Raw genomic sequence first — 15335 nt, forward strand, 5'->3', positions numbered from 1 at the left:
TGAATTCAGAGGCAACATTGTTTTGAAAACTTATGTTTTCACAGTTTGTTTCCCAGAATTCAGAGGCAACGTTGAGCTGGGGCTAAACTGCATCTTCCTTACAATCAGGTGCACTAACATTGGTACATTAGATGTGCCTAAACTGCTGTCCAGGGACTGAACATAGAAAAAGGTTTTTACTGACCAGCAAAGGCTAAACTGCATCTTCCTTACAATCAGGTGCACTACCATGGTTAACTGCCTTGTCAGCTTGGCTATGTGATCTTGAACCTAGAGAAAGAAAAGAATGCAATGTCAAAGCAGTATGCCTAGCTGTAGACCTGTAGTATGCCGAGCACATATCATGGATCAACTCTCTATTAGGGTGTTTGGTTTGATAAACGACTACGGTTTGTTATAAAAGCTATAGAAAGTTAAGAAACCGTATAAAAGCTATAGAAAGTTAAGAAACCGTAGTAAGTTTATATTTTTGGTGTAGTGGTAGTCCATCTTCTCAATGCTCACTTTTTTATTTGATTTATGGAATGGAATGATTTGATCCATCATCATCTCATTCCTTATAGTTAGAATGTGGTTATTCCACCAAATTTAATGAATAGACTCATGATGCACCACTTTAGTGCTGGTTCGGTTATTTTCAATCCATATGGATTAGAGGGGATTGATACGGATTGGGAGAGATTTTGACTTACTAGGAATTAAAACCCCTCAATCCTCCTCAATATATATGAATTTGGGTATAACCGAACAAGACCTTAGAGTGATTTCTCAAACCGAGCCGACTAGAGACACTCCTTTCTACATGAGCTGCATGCCAACAACATGAGGAAATGCACTGTCCTCTCTAGATACAGTTACAGAGGCTTGTATTGAACCAAGAAAAAAATCTACGATTTCTAAATATATCTTTATAAAACCATCTCAAACATATGACGATTTGTATCATACAACATACTCCCTCCGTTTCTTTTTATTTGTCGCTGGATAGTGCAATTTTACACTATCCAGCGACAAATAAAAAGAAACGGAGGGAGTAGTAGGCAAGCTGTCTTATGACAAGATCAAGCTTGACACTACTACATTTCATCCCTCAAGCTGAACCTGGACCTGGTTGACTCTACTCAACCAAATTGAGTGCAGGATCATGTGGAAGAGGTCGTACTTGATCGGCCTGGCGTGCCACAGGAAGTGGCGCTGCAGGCGCTTGACGGAGTCGTGCATCGCCACGTACCTCCGCAGCGAGATCCCCTTCAGGATCTTCTTGAGGTCCGGTATGTCCTTCTCGGCGATGACCACCGAGAAGGCGCTCCAGTCCAGCACCTCGCTGAAGGGCAGCACGAAGTTGTCGGCGATGATCACGGGCACGCACTCGTAGTAGAGCGCCTCGACGATGCGGGGGCTGTTCACCTCGTACCCCATGGGGCAGAGGCAGAAGCGGCTGTTCTTCATGTGCTGGATGTAGTTCATCCGGCGTGACACCCTGCTGGGCAGCAGGCTGTACACCCGCATGTCGTCGTCCTGCCCGTTGCCCCAGTGCCTGAGGAGCACTGGCCGGACCCTGCCGTGCACGTTGCCGGCGAAGAAGGCTAGGATGCTCCGGCGGGACACCGGCAGGCCGCCGACGTACCGGAGCGGCCGCCTGGGGGTCCGGATGGTTGTTTCGGGCAGGGAGACGTCCTTCCCGGGGGTAAAGATGCCCTCCGAGCTATCGGCGTTGCACAGCGCCTTGATGGCGTTCTTGCGGAGGTCCCTGTGCGCGGTCGTCGTGTAAGGTCCCTGGAAGAATCAAGCAATGACCATGGCGTTCTTGAGCTTGACCGATTTCTGTGTATATGGATCGAGGCTCGAAGAGCTATCTTACCCAATCATGGCAGGCGACAAGGAAATGGTCGGCTCCTCTCGTGCGGTTCCAGAACGGGTACTTGCTGGCGAGGCCTCTGACGAAGTTTCTCAGGTACGCGGCCAGCGGCCTGAGGTTGTGGGAGCCGGCCTCGTAGAGCGTGAGCCTCAGCTGCTGAGAGCTGTAGGGAAGGTAGAAGAGGTGCGCCTTGCCCGCGTCGGCGACGACGTGCCGGCGGCTCTCCTTGAGGAGCTTCATGAACCAGCCCTCGGAGGCGTAGATGCCGCTGAGGGGAGGCGTGTGGAAGATGGGCCTCCGGCCGTCCTGGTAAATGTAAACTTTGAGTATCCGTTCCATCAGTTCATAGCTCCTGGATGATGACCACATTTGCTAGAATTATGATGCGTTTAGGTCGATGCACGGGATTAGTAAGCTTATATGCATAGAACCAAAAAAAAAGAGGATAAAATCGCGGTTGTCCAACACGCTGTTTCGTTTCATCGAAAAGAACTCGTATTCAGAAAAAGACGGGCTGTTTCGGGGACAACTCGCCAAGCAAAAAACGGCAACACGATGGCATCATTTGCAGGCATATCACGGTAATAGATTATGCATGGGAACATGCCAAAACGCACACGGGAAACTTGGAAACTCCTCCATTATAGGAGTAACAATAACAAAACAAGCAACACATGCATGATGCATCCACCATTGCTAGGAGAAGAAGCGTTTATGGTTACCTCTTGAACTGGGAGACGTTCTTGAACAGAGGCGCGTACAGGTCGGGGTCGTCGAGCACCGGCTCGGCGTCCCGTATTTCCTTCTTGGCGTAGCGCAGCGCCTCCTCCGGCGCCATCCTCCAGAACGACGGCTGGTCACAGACACGGGCAAACGGATTCAGGCCACTACGTACGGTACGATCGAGCGAGGAAACCACGACACAGGACACCCAACCCAACTCGGTCCCACCCCACCTCTCGCTTTCGAGGCCTGTCGGCGGGCGGGGAAGGTGGAGCAGGGGGCGGCGTGGCGGGTGCCGGAGGCGCTGACAAGTGCGGCAGTGGCGGGGTCTCGTTTGCCACTGACAATGCTCCAGCGAAGTCGGTTCTCCTCGTCGTGGATGCGCCAGGGGAAGAGGGTAGGGACAAGGTGAGCAACGCCGTAGCCGCGCCCGCCGCGAGGATGGACACGAGCGCCGCCAAGTGGCAGCAGGAGACGGACATCATCGTCCGGCCGCGGTGGTGAGGCCGGCGCCGGGACGACCCGGCGTGGAGGGCAGGCGAGGTGGAGGCGGCGACGTGCGGTGGTGGCCGCATTGGTGTGGAGGAGGACGCGAGCGGCAGGGAGGGAAGAGCGCGCGGGCGCATGTCTGGTGTTTATATATTTATGAATTTTTTATGGGGGAAAAACGCCGTGACGCGCCATCCGACAAAAGGAAAGGGCGGGATATGCGGCGGTGCTCTCTCGTTGGTGTTAGGTGTATTTTCCAATTGGGCCGTGCGCATGCCGCATGGGGACTTTGGGAGCAGGGACGCTGGGCGCGCCGCGCTCTGGCGGACCGCGGTCTCTATGGACTGGGGAGGTGCGAAGTTCTGGCCCGGTCCGGCATGACGCTCTCATGTCTCAGCTCATTAGGTTATCTCTTTCTATCTTCTATTTCAAATTTTATTTTACTATATACACAACTTAGTGTATAATATAAATTAATATTTTGAACGATTATATACATGATCTCCAGGCCATAGCCTTACTATAAATAAGGGGCGAAGCCAGCCTTAAGTTTTGCTAGTGTCAGGCTGTCAGCACAGTTTTATAGGAATGTCATCAACATTGTAAACAATATTTTACATTGTATTTTCTAAAACTTATCGGTGCCATTTGAAACCATCAACAAGTCGTAGCTTGGCCCCTGCTATCAATAGAGCTAGAGTAAATCTCGTCACTCGAGGCGTCCATGTCATCCCTTGGTTTCTCAGCCACATGATCGTCGTCCAAGGAGTCACCTCCGGTTAAGGCCTTGTTCGTTTGTGTCGGATTGGTGGGTCGGAACGATTCCGAGCCGGATTGCTTCTCTAATTTATATAAAATTAGGGGTACCCTCAAGGCCCCTAAATCTCAGCTGGTAACCCCCATCAGCACAAAGCTGCAAAAGCCTGATGGGTGCGATTAAGTCAAGGATCAGTCCATTCAAGGGACATGATCGTGCCTCGCCCGAGCCTAGCCTCGGGCAAGGGAAGCCGACCCCGGAGAACCTACGTCTCGCCCGAGGACCCCCCTCCAGCAACGGGCACACTATCGGCTCGCCCGAGGCCCAGTCTTCACCGAGAAGCAACCTTGGCCACATCGCCACGCCGGCCGATCAAATCGCAGGGGCATTTAATGCAAAGGTGGCCTGACACCTTTATCTTGACGCACGCCCTCCAGTCGACAGAGCCGAAGTGACCGCAGTCACTTCGCCGCTCTACTGACCAGTATGACAAGAGGACAGCGCCGCCTGCGCCGCTCCGACTGCTGAGCCACCCGACAGAGTGAGGCTGACAGCAGCCAAGGCCGGCCTCGGGCGTCATAGGAAACTTCGCCTCGCCCGACCCAGGGCTCGGACTCGGGCTCAGCCCTGGAAGACGACGAACTCCGCTCCACCCGACCCAGGGCTCGGACTCGGGCTCAGCCCCGGAAGACGGCGAACTCCGCTCCGCCCGACCAAGGGCTCCGAATTGGGCTCCGCCCCGGAAGACGACGAACTCCGCTCCGCCCGACCAAGGGCTCGGACTTGGGCTCCGCCCCGGAAGACGACGAACTCCGCTCCGCCCGACCCAGGGCTCGGACTCGGGCTCAGCCCCGGAAGACGGCGAACTCCGCTCCGCCCGACCCAGGGCTCGGACTCGGGCTCAGCCCCGGAAGACGGCGAACTCCGCTCCGCCCGACCAAGGGCTCGGAATTGGGCTCCGCCCCGGAAGACGACGAACTCCGCTCCGCCCGACCAAGGGCTCGAACTTGGGCTCCGCCCCGGAAGACGATGAACTCCGCTCCGCCCGACCCAGGGCTCGGACTCGGGCTCAGCCCCGGAAGACGGCGAACTCCGCTCCGCCCGACCCAGGGCTCGGACTCGGGCTCAGCCCCGGAAGACGGCGAACTCCGCTCCGCTCGACCCAGGGCTCGGACTCGGGCTCAGCCCCAGAAGACGACGAACTCCGCCTCGCCCGACCCCAGGGCTCGGACATGGGCTCTGCCCCAGGAGACGACGGACTCCGCTTCGCCCGACCCCAGGGCTCGGACTCAGCTCTGGCCTCAGCCGACGGTCTCCGCCTCGCCCGACCCAGGGGCTCAGACTCGACCACAGCCACGGGAGACAGACTCGACCTCGACCTCGGAGGAGCCTCCACATCGCCCAACCTAGGGCGCGGACCGACCACGTCGACAGGAGGCGCCATCATTACCTACCCCGAGCTGACTCAGGCTACGGGGAACAAGACCGGCGTCCCATCTGGCTCGCTCCGCCAGATAGGCAATGATGGCGCCCCACACGCTCTGTGACGACGACGGCTCTCGGCCCCCTTACGAAAGTAAGAGGACGTCAGCAAGGACTCGACAGCCCCGACAGCTGCCCTTTCGCCAGGCTCCAACACTCCTCCGACGGCCACGACACCACGCGAACTGGGCGCCAAGACCTCTCCGGCTGCCACGATGGCATGTACTTAGGGCACTAGCTCTCCTCCGCTAGACACGTAGCACTCTGCTACACCCCCCCATTGTACACCTGGATCCTCTCCTTACGCCTATAAAAGGGAGGACCAGGGCCCTCTTACAGAGGGTTGGCCCGCACGGAGAAGGACGGGACGGCGCTCGCTCAAGGCCGCTCGCTCCCACTCCCGCGTGGACGCTTGTATCCCCCTACTGCAAGCGCACCCGACTCAGGCGCGGGGCTAACACGAAGGCCGCGGGATTCGCTCTCTCACACGCCTGCCTCCCTCCGGCTGCTTCCTTTCCCCCCTTCGCGTTCCGCCTTGCGTCGACCCATCTGGGCTGGGGCACGCGGCGACATTTCACTCGTCGGTCCAGGGACCCCCCGAGTTTCGAAACACCGACAGTTGGCGCGCCAGGTAGGGGCCTGCTGAGTGTTGACGAACAGCTTCCCGTCAAGCTCCAGATGGGCAGTCTCCAGCAACCTTTCCAGCCCGGGACGGTGCTCCGTTTCGGGAATCTTGAGTTCATGTCCCTCGACGGCAGCTACGACATGATACTCCTTCCCCCGCTGTGCGACAACGACAATGGCGGTTGACAACCCGCTCGCCGGCGGGGAAATCGACGACCCCTTCCCCACGTGGTGGAAGGACGACATTCGGGCTTGTCCCGTCCCCTCCCCCGCCGACGGAGGAGGAGGCGGGGCAACCAAGACCAGGCGGGAAGCGGCACCTTGTTGGCTGTCGAGCGAGTCGACGGCGCCGGCGCCCCAACGGAGGGCGCGTCGGGCATCGATCTCGCGTCTGAGACGAAGACGAGCGCCGCCTCCCCGCAACGCGCCGATCATAAGCAAACGCACGACGCCAGCACGCTCGCGAAGGACTTGCTGGGCGTCACTCTCGTACCTGAGACAACGGTGCAGTCAGTCCCAGACGCGACCTCGTCACCGACCGTCGACCAAAAGGTACCGACCGACTCCCATCTCGTGTCTTTTGGGTTCGGCCTCGACCCACCAAGCGACTCCGCTTCGGTGAGCACTTTCATAGAGGCGAGTCAAAACCCTCTGGGGTATCGTGTGCGGTCACCCTGGGACCGACTGACGGCCGACTCGACCTACGAGCCCTCGGGGTCCGAGGAAGACGGCGAGCCCAACCTCTGTTCGGATTTCTCCGGACTTGGTAACCCCAGTGTCGTGCGGGACTTCATGACCGCATGTGACTACTGCCTTTCCGACTGTTCCGACGGCAGCCGCGGCCTCGACGATAAGGACCGCGGCCCAAGTCGTGAATGTTTCCACGTCGATCTAGGGGGTCCCGGTGAAGGCAACCATCTTGGTATGCCAGAAAACGGTGATCCCCCTAGGCCCGTGCCTCGCGTTGACATCCCTCGGGAGCTAGTTGTGGTCCCCGTCTCGGCGGGGGGTCCTGACCCACAGCTCGAGCATATCCGCGAGAGGCAGGCCAGGCTCGACGAGGGAGCAGGAACGCTTGTGCCAATCCGCCGGGACATCAGGCAGGAATAGGCGGTCCAACCCGCGACCGGAGAAGCGTGTCATCTCCCCCAGGACATCCAGCACCGCATCGCCGACGACGTCAGGGTGAGGCCGCCGCTGGATTCCAGCGGAGTCGGCCAAAACCTGGCAGCAGTAGCAATGCTTCTCCGCGCGATGCCGGAGCCATCAACCACCGAGGGGCGGCGTATCCAGGGAGAGCTCAAGAACCTCCTGGAGGACGCCGCGGTCCGACGGGCCGAAAGCTCTGCCTCTCGAAGGCAGGGGTTCCACCCAGAACATCGCGCCGCGACTTCCCGATTCATGCGGGAAGCCTCGGTCCACTCCGGGCGCACGCGCGACACAGCGCCTGCGGCCCCGGGTCGCCTCGGCAACGAGCACCATCATCACGGCCGTCAGGCCCACCTCGACGACAGGACGCGCCGAGGCTACCACCCCAGGCATAGGGGACGCTACGACAGCGGGAAGGATCAGAGTCCTTCGCCCGAACCACCCGGTCCGCAGGCTTTCAGCCGCGCCATACGACGGGCACCGTTCCCGACCCGGTTCCGAACGCCGACTACTATCACAAAGTACTCGGGGGAGACGAGACCAGAACTGTGGCTCGCGGACTATCGGCTGGCCTGCCAACTGGGTGGAACGGACGATGACAACCTCATCATCCGCAACCTCCCCCTGTTCCTCTCCGACACCGCTCGAACCTGGCTGGAGCACCTGCCCCTGGGGCAGATCTCCAACTGGGACGACCTGGTCCAAGCTTTCGCCAGCAATTTCCAGGGCACGTACGTGCGCCCTGGGAACTCCTGGGATCTCCGAAGCTGCCGCCAGCAGCCGGGAGAGCCTCTCCGGGACTACATCCGGCGATTATCGAAGCAGTGCACAGAGCTGCCCAACGTCACCGATTCAGATGTCATCGGCGCGTTCCTCGCCGGCACCACCTGCCGCGACCTGGTGAGCAAGCTGGGTCGCAAGACCCCCACCAGGGCGAGCGAGCTGATGGACATCGCCACCAAGTTCGCCTCTGGCCAGGAGGCGGTTGAGGCCATTTTCCGGAAGGACAAGCAGCCCCAGGGCCGCCCACCAGAAGATGCTCCCGAGGCGTCAACTCAGCGCGGCGCCAAGAAGAAGGTCAAGAAGAAGTAGCAAGCGAAACGCGACGCCGCCGACGCGGACCTTGTCACCGCCGCCGAGTACAAGAACCCTCGGAAACCTCCCGGAGGTGCCAACCTCTTCGATAAGATGCTCAAGGAGCCGTGCCCCTATCATCAGGGGCCCGTCAAGCACACCCTCGAGGAGTGTGCCATGCTTCGACGACACTTCCACAAGGCCGGGCCACCCGCGGAGGGTGGCAAGGCCCTCGACGACGCAAAGGAGGAAGATCACAAGGCAGGAGGGTTCCCCGAGGTCCGCGACTGCTTCATGATCTACGGAGGGCAAGTGGCGAACGCCTCGGCTCGGCACCGCAAGCAAGAGCGTCGGGAAGTCTGCTCGGTAAAGGTGGCGGCGCCAGTCTACCTAGACTGGTCCACGAGCCCATCACCTTTGACCGGGCCGACCATCCAGACTACGTGCCGAGCCCGGGGAGATACCCACTCGTTGTCGACCCCATCATCGGCAACGCCAGGCTCACTAAGGTCCTCATGGACGGAGGCAACAGCCTCAACATCATCTACGCCGAGACCCTCGGGCTCCTGCGGATCGATCTGTCCTCGGTCCGGGCAGGCGCTGCGCCTTTCCACGGGATCGTCCCCGGGAAGCGCGTTCATCCCCTCGGACAACTCGACCTACCCGTCTGCTTCGGGACGCCCTCCAACTTCCGAAGGGAGACCCTCACGTTTGAGGTGGTCGGGTTTCGAGGAACCTACCACGCAGTGCTGGGAAGGCCATGCTACGCTAAGTTCATGGTCGTCCCCAACTACACCTACCTCAAGCTCAAGATGCCGAGCCCCAACGGGGTCATCACCGTCGGGCCCACGTACCGACACGCGTACGAATGCGATGTGGAGTGCGTGGAGTATGCCGAGGCCTTCGCTGAATCTGAGGCCCTCATCGCTGACCTAGAGAGCCTCTCTAGGGAGGCGCCCGACGTGAAGCGCCACGCCGGCAACTTCGAACCAGCGGAGACGGTCAAGTCCGTCCCTCTCGACCCCAGCAACGACGCCTCCAAGCAGATCCGGATCGGTTCCGAGCTCGACCCCAAATAGGAAGCAGTGCTCGTCGACTTTCTCCGCGCGAACGCCGACGTTTTCGCGTGGAGTCCCTCGGACATGCCCGACATACCGAGAGAAGTCGCCGAGCACTCTCTGGATATCCGAGCTAGGGCCCGACTCGTGAAGCAACCTCTGCGCCGATTCGACGAAGAAAAGCGTAGAGCCATAGGCGAAGATATCCACAAGCTACTGGCGGCAGGGTTCATCAAAGAGGTATTCCATCCCGAATGGCTTGCCAACCCTGTGCTTGTGAGAAAGAAAGAGGGGAAATGGCGGATGTGTGTAGACTACACTGGTCTAAACAAAGCATGTCCGAAGGTTCCCTACCCTCTGCCTCGCATCGATCAGATCGTGGATTCCACTGCTGGGTGCCAAACCCTGTCTTTCCTCGATGCCTACTCAGGGTATCACCAGATCAGGATGAAGGAGTCCGACCAGCTCGCGACTTCGTTCATCACACCCTTCGGCATGTACTGCTATGTTACAATGCCGTTTGGTTTAAGGAATGCGGGGGCAACGTACCAGCGATGCACGAACCATGTGTTTGGCGAACACATCGGCCGAACGGTCGAGGCCTACGTCGATGACATCGTAGTCAAGACGAGGAAGGCCACCGACCTCCTTTCCGACCTTGAAGCAACGTTCCGATGTCTCAAGGCGAAAGGCGTGAAGCTTAATCCCGAAAAGTGTGTCTTTGGGGTCCCCCGAGGCATGCTCTTGGGGTTCATCGTCTCCGAGCGGGGCATCGAAGCCAACCCGAAGAAGATTGCAGCCATCACCAGCATGGGGCCAATCAAGGACTTGAAAGGCGTACAGAGGGTCATGGGATGTCTCGCGGCTCTGAGCCGCTTCATCTCCCGCCTCGGCGAAAGAGGTCTGCCTCTGTACCGCCTCTTAAGAAAAGCTGAGTGCTTTGCTTGGACTCCCGAGGCCGAGGAAGCCCTCGGGAACCTGAAGGCGCTTCTCACGAACGCGCCCATCTTGGTGCCCCCCGCTGCCGGAGAAGCCCTCTTGATCTACGTCGCCGCAACCACCCAGGTGGTTAGCGCCGCGATCGTGGTTGAGAGACGAGAAGAAGGGCATGCATTGCCCGTCCAGAGGCCAGTCTACTTCATCAGTGAGGTACTATCCGAGACCAAGATCCGCTACCCACAAATCCAGAAGCTGCTGTACACGGTGATCCTGACACGGTGGAAGTTGCGACCCTACTTCGAGTCTCATCCGGTGACTGTGGTGTCCTCCTTCCCCTTGGGAGAGATCATCCAGTCCCGAGAGGCCTCAGGTAGGATTGCGAAGTGGGCGGTGGAGATCATGGGTGAGGCGATCTCTTTCGCCCCTCGGAAGGCCATCAAGTCCCAGGTCTTGGCGGACTTCGTGGCTGAATGGGCCGACACCCAGCTCCCGACGGCTCCGATCCAACCGGAGCTCTGGACCATGTTTTTCGACGGGTCGCTGATGAAGACGGGGGCCGGCGCAGGTGAAAGTCGCCTAGAGGGGGGGTGAATAGGGCGAAACTGAAATTCTCAAAAATAATCACAACTACAAGCCGGGTTAGCGTTAGAAATATAAACGAGTCCGCGAGAGAGGGAGCAAAACAAATCCCAAGCAAATGAAAAGTATGACACGCGGATTTGTTTTACCGAGGTTCGGTTCTTGCAAACCTACTCCCCGTTGAGGAGGCCACAAAGGCCGGGTCTCTTTCAACCCTTCCCTCTCTCAAACGGTCCCTCGGACCGAGTGAGCTTCTCTTCTCAAATCACTTGGGAATCAAACTTCCCGCAAGGGCCACCACACAATTGGTGCCTCTTGCCTCAATTACAAGTGAGTGTTTGATCACAAGAAAGAATCAAGAAAGAAGGAAGCAATCCAAGCGCAAGAGCTCGAAAGAACACAAGCAAATCTCTCTCTCTAGTCACTAGGGCGTTGTGTGGAATATGGAGAGGATTTGATCTCTTTGGTGTGTCTAGAATTGAATGCTAGAGCTCTTGTAGTAGTTGGGAAGTAGAGAACTTGGATGCAATGAATGGTGGGGTGGTTGGGGTATTTATAGCCCCAACCACCAAAAGTGGCTGTTGGGAGGCTATCTGTTCGATGGCGCACCGGACAGTCCGGTGCACACCGGACAGTCCGGTGCCCCCTGCCATGTCATCACTGCCGTTGGATTCTGACCGTTGGAGCTTCTGACTTGTGGGTCCACCTGGGTGTCTGGTGCACACCGGACATGTACTGTTTGCTGTCCGGTGTGCCAGTATGGGCGCACCTGACTTCTGTGCGCGCAGAGCGCGCATTAAATGCGCGGCAGAGAGCCGTTGGCGCGGAGATAGCCGTTGCTCCGGAGTCGCACCGGACAGTCCGGTGTACACCGGACAGTCCGGTGTACACCGGACAGTCCGGTGAATTATAGTGGACTAGCCGTTGGAGTTTCCCGAAGCTGGCGAGTTCCTAAGGCCGACCTCCCTTGGCGCACCTGACACTGTCCGGTGTACACCGGACAGTCCGGTGAATTATAGCCGAGTCGCCTCTAGAAATTCCCGAAGGTGGCGAGTTTGAGTCTGAGTCCCCCTGGTGCACCGGACATGTCCGGTGGCACACCGGACAGTCCGGCGCGCCAGACCAGGGGTGCCTTCGGTTGCCCCGTTGCTCCTTTGTTGAATCCAAAACTTGGTCTTTTTATTGGCTGAGTGTGAACCTTTTATGCCTGTATAATCTATACACTTGGGCAAACTAGTTAGTCCAAAGATTTGTGTTGGGCAATTCAACCACCAAAATTATATAGGAACTAGGTGTAAACCTAATTCCCTTTCAATCTCCCCCTTTTTGGTGATTGATGCCAACACAAACCAAAGCAAATATAGAAGTGCATAATTGAACTAGTTTGCATAATATGAGTGTAAAGGTTGCTTGGAATTGAGCCAATATAAATACTTATAAGATATGCATGGATTGTTTCTTCATTTTTAACATTTTGGACCATGCTTGCACCACATGTTTTGTTTTTGCAAATTCTTTTGTAAGTCCTTTTCAAAGATCTTTTGCAAATAGTCAAAGGTAAATGAATAAGAGTTTGCAAAGCATTTTCAAGATTTGAAATTTTCTCCCCCTGTTTCAAATGCTTCTCCTTTGACTAAACAAAACTCCCCCTAGAAGAGATCCACCTCTTAGTGTTCAAGAGGGTTTTGATATATCATTTTGAAATACTACTTTCTCCCCCTTTTTTGAACACAATAGGAAAATCAATTGATAAATATTCAACACTAAGTTTTTGAAATCGGTGGTGGTGCGGTCCTTTTGCTTTGGGCTCATTTCTCCCCCTTTTTGGCATGAATCGCCAAAAACGGAATCATTAGAGCCCTCGAAGTGCTATCTTCCCTTTTGGTCATAAATAAATGAGTTAAGATTATACCAAAGGCGAAGTCCGGTCCTTTAGCTTTGGGCTCTTACTCTCTCCCAAAGACGAAGTCCTTTTCTTTGATGCTCATTTCTCCCCAAAGAATAGAGAGTTGCTTGGAGTGATGGCGAAGTATGAGTTACGTAGTGGAAGCCTTTGTCTTCGCCGAAGACTCCAATTCCCTTTCAATATACCTATGACTTGGTTTGAAATACTCTTGAAAACACATTAGTCACAGCATATACAAAAGAGATATGATCAAAGGTATACTTGTGTGCTATGTGTGCAAACTAGCAAAAGAAATTTCTAGAATCAAGAATATTGAGCTCATGCCTAAGTTTGGTAAAAGTTTGTTCATCAAGTGGCTTGGTAAAGATATCGGCTAATTGATCTTTAGTGTTAATGTATGAAATCTCGATATCCCCCTTTTGTTGGTGATCCCTAAGAAAATGATACCGAATGGCTATGTGTTTAGTGCGGCTATGCTCGACAGGATTGTCGGCCATTTTGATTGCACTCTCATTATCACATAGCAAAGGAACTTTGGTTAATTTGTAACCGTAGTCCCGCAGGGTTTGCCTCATCCAAAGCAATTGCGCGCAACAATGACCTGCGGCAATATACTCGGCTTCGGCGGTTGAAAGAGCGACTGAATTTTGCTTCTTTGAAGCCCAAGACACCAAGGATCTCCCCAAGAACTGGCAAGTCCCCGATGTGCTCTTCCTATTAATTTTGCACCCCGCCCAATCGGCATCCGAATAACCAATCAAATCAAATGTGGAACCCCGAGGGTACCAAAGCCCAAACTTAGGAGTATAAGCCAAATATCTCAAGATTCGTTTTACGGCCGTAAGGTGGGATTCCTTAGGGTCGGATTGGAATCTTGCACACATGCAAACGGAAAGCATAATGTCCGGTCGAGAAGCACATAAATAGAGTAAGGAACCTATCATCGACCGGTATACCTTTTGATCCACGGACTTACCTCCCGTGTCGAGGTCGAGATGCCCATTGGTTCCCATGGGTGTCTTGATGGGCTTGGCATCCTTCATCCCAAACTTGCTTAGAATATCTTGAGTATACTTCGTTTGGCTAAGGAAGGTGCCCTCTTGGAGTTGCTTCACTTGAAATCCTAAGAAATACTTCAACTCCCCCATCATAGACATCTCGAATTTCTGTGTCATGATCCTACTAAATTCCTCACAAGTAGATTCGTTAGTAGACCCAAATATGATATCATCAACATAAATTTGGCATACAAACAAATCATTTTCAAGAGTTTTAGTAAAGAGTGTAGGATCGGCCTTTCCGACTTTGAATCCATTTGCAATAAGAAAATCTCTAAGGCATTCATACCATGCTCTTGGGGCTTGCTTGAGCCCATAAAGCGCCTTAGAGAGCTTATAGACATGATTAGGATACTCACTGTCTTCAAAGCCGGGAGGTTGCTCAACATAGACCTCTTCCTTGATTGGTCCATTGAGGAAGGCACTTTTCACGTCCATTTGATAAAGCTTAAAGCCATGGTAAGTAGCATAGGCCAATAATATGCGAATTGACTCAAGCCTAGCTACGGGTGCATAGGTTTCACCGAAATCCAAACCTTCGACTTGGGAGTATCCTTTGGCCACAAGTCGAGCTTTGTTCCTTGTCACCACACCATGCTCATCTTGCTTGTTGCGGAAGACCCATTTGGTTCCTACAACATTTTGATTAGGACGTGGAACTAAATGCCATACCTCATTCCTAGTGAAGTTGTTGAGCTCCTCTTGCATCGCCACCACCCAATCCGAATCTTGTAGTGCTTCCTCTACCCTGTGTGGCTCAATAGAGGAAACAAACGAGTAATGCTCACAAAAATGTGCAACACGAGATCTAGTAGTTACCCCCTTATGAATGTCGCCGAGGATAGTGTCGACGGGGTGATCTCGTTGTATTGCTTGGTGGACTCTTGGGTGTGGCGGCCTTTGCTCTTCATCCTTCTTGTCTTGATCATTTGCATCTCCCCCTTGATTATTGCCGTCATCTTGAGGTGGCTCATTTGCTTGATCTTCTACTTCATCAACTTGAGCTTCATCCTCATTTTGAGTTGGTGGAGATGCTAGCGTGGAGGAGGATGGTTGATCTTGTGCATGTGGAGGCTCTTCGGATTCCTTAGGACACACATCCCCAACGGACATGTTCCTTAGCGCTATGCATGGAGCCTGTTCTTCACCTATCTCATCAAGATCAACTTGCTCTATTTGAGAGCCGTTAGTTTCATCAAACACAACGTCACATGAGACTTCAACTAGTCCAGTGGACTTGTTAAAGACCCTATATGCCCTTGTGTTTGAGTCATAACCAAGTAAAAAGCCTTCTACAGTCTTAGGAGCAAATTTAGATTTTCTACCTCTCTTAACAAGAATAAAGCATTTGCTACCAAAGACTCTAAAATATGAAATGTTGGGCTTTTTACCGGTTAGGAGTTCATATGATGTCTTCTTGAGGATTCGGTGTAGATATAACCGGTTGATGGCGTAGCAAGCGGTGTTGACTGCCTCCGCCCAAAACCGATCCGAAGTCTTGTACTCATCAAGCATGGTTCTTGCCATATCCAATAGAGTTCGATTCTTCCTCTCCACTACACCATTTTGTTGTGGAGTGTAGGGAGAAGAGAACTCATGCTTGATGCCTTCTTCCTCAAGAAAGCCTTCAATTTGAGAG

General features: G+C 54.7%; 1 protein-coding gene across 1 annotated transcript; it reads right to left on the reverse strand.

Annotated features, from left to right (window-relative positions):
- Positions 1-893: 893 nt before the first annotated feature.
- Positions 894-3214, reverse strand: LOC103651446 (probable glycosyltransferase At5g03795). Its single transcript, XM_008677073.4, has 4 exons — positions 2815-3214; positions 2581-2711; positions 1862-2210; positions 894-1776 (listed from the first exon to the last, which is right to left on the reverse strand). Exons 1-4 carry the CDS (start codon positions 3205-3207, stop codon positions 1084-1086), a joined length of 1566 nt encoding a protein of 521 aa, XP_008675295.3. The 5' UTR covers positions 3208-3214; the 3' UTR covers positions 894-1083.
- Positions 3215-15335: the final 12121 nt, after the last annotated feature.

The sequence above is a fragment of the Zea mays genome, chromosome 3 (genome assembly GCF_902167145.1).
Source record: "Zea mays cultivar B73 chromosome 3, Zm-B73-REFERENCE-NAM-5.0, whole genome shotgun sequence".
Taxonomy (NCBI): domain Eukaryota; kingdom Viridiplantae; phylum Streptophyta; class Magnoliopsida; order Poales; family Poaceae; genus Zea; species Zea mays.

Excerpts from the sequence above, each read along its gene's own strand:
- LOC103651446 (XM_008677073.4), bottom strand. The coding sequence starts at position 3,207 with ATGCGCCCGCGCGCTCTTCCCTCCCTGCCGCTCGCGTCCTCCTCCACA. Across the intron at positions 2,712-2,814 it reads ACAGGCCTCGAAAGCGAGAG|CCGTCGTTCTGGAGGATGGC; the intron begins GTGGGGTGGGAC and ends GTCTGTGACCAG. Across the intron at positions 1,777-1,861 it reads TTGTCGCCTGCCATGATTGG|GGACCTTACACGACGACCGC; the intron begins GTAAGATAGCTC and ends TGATTCTTCCAG.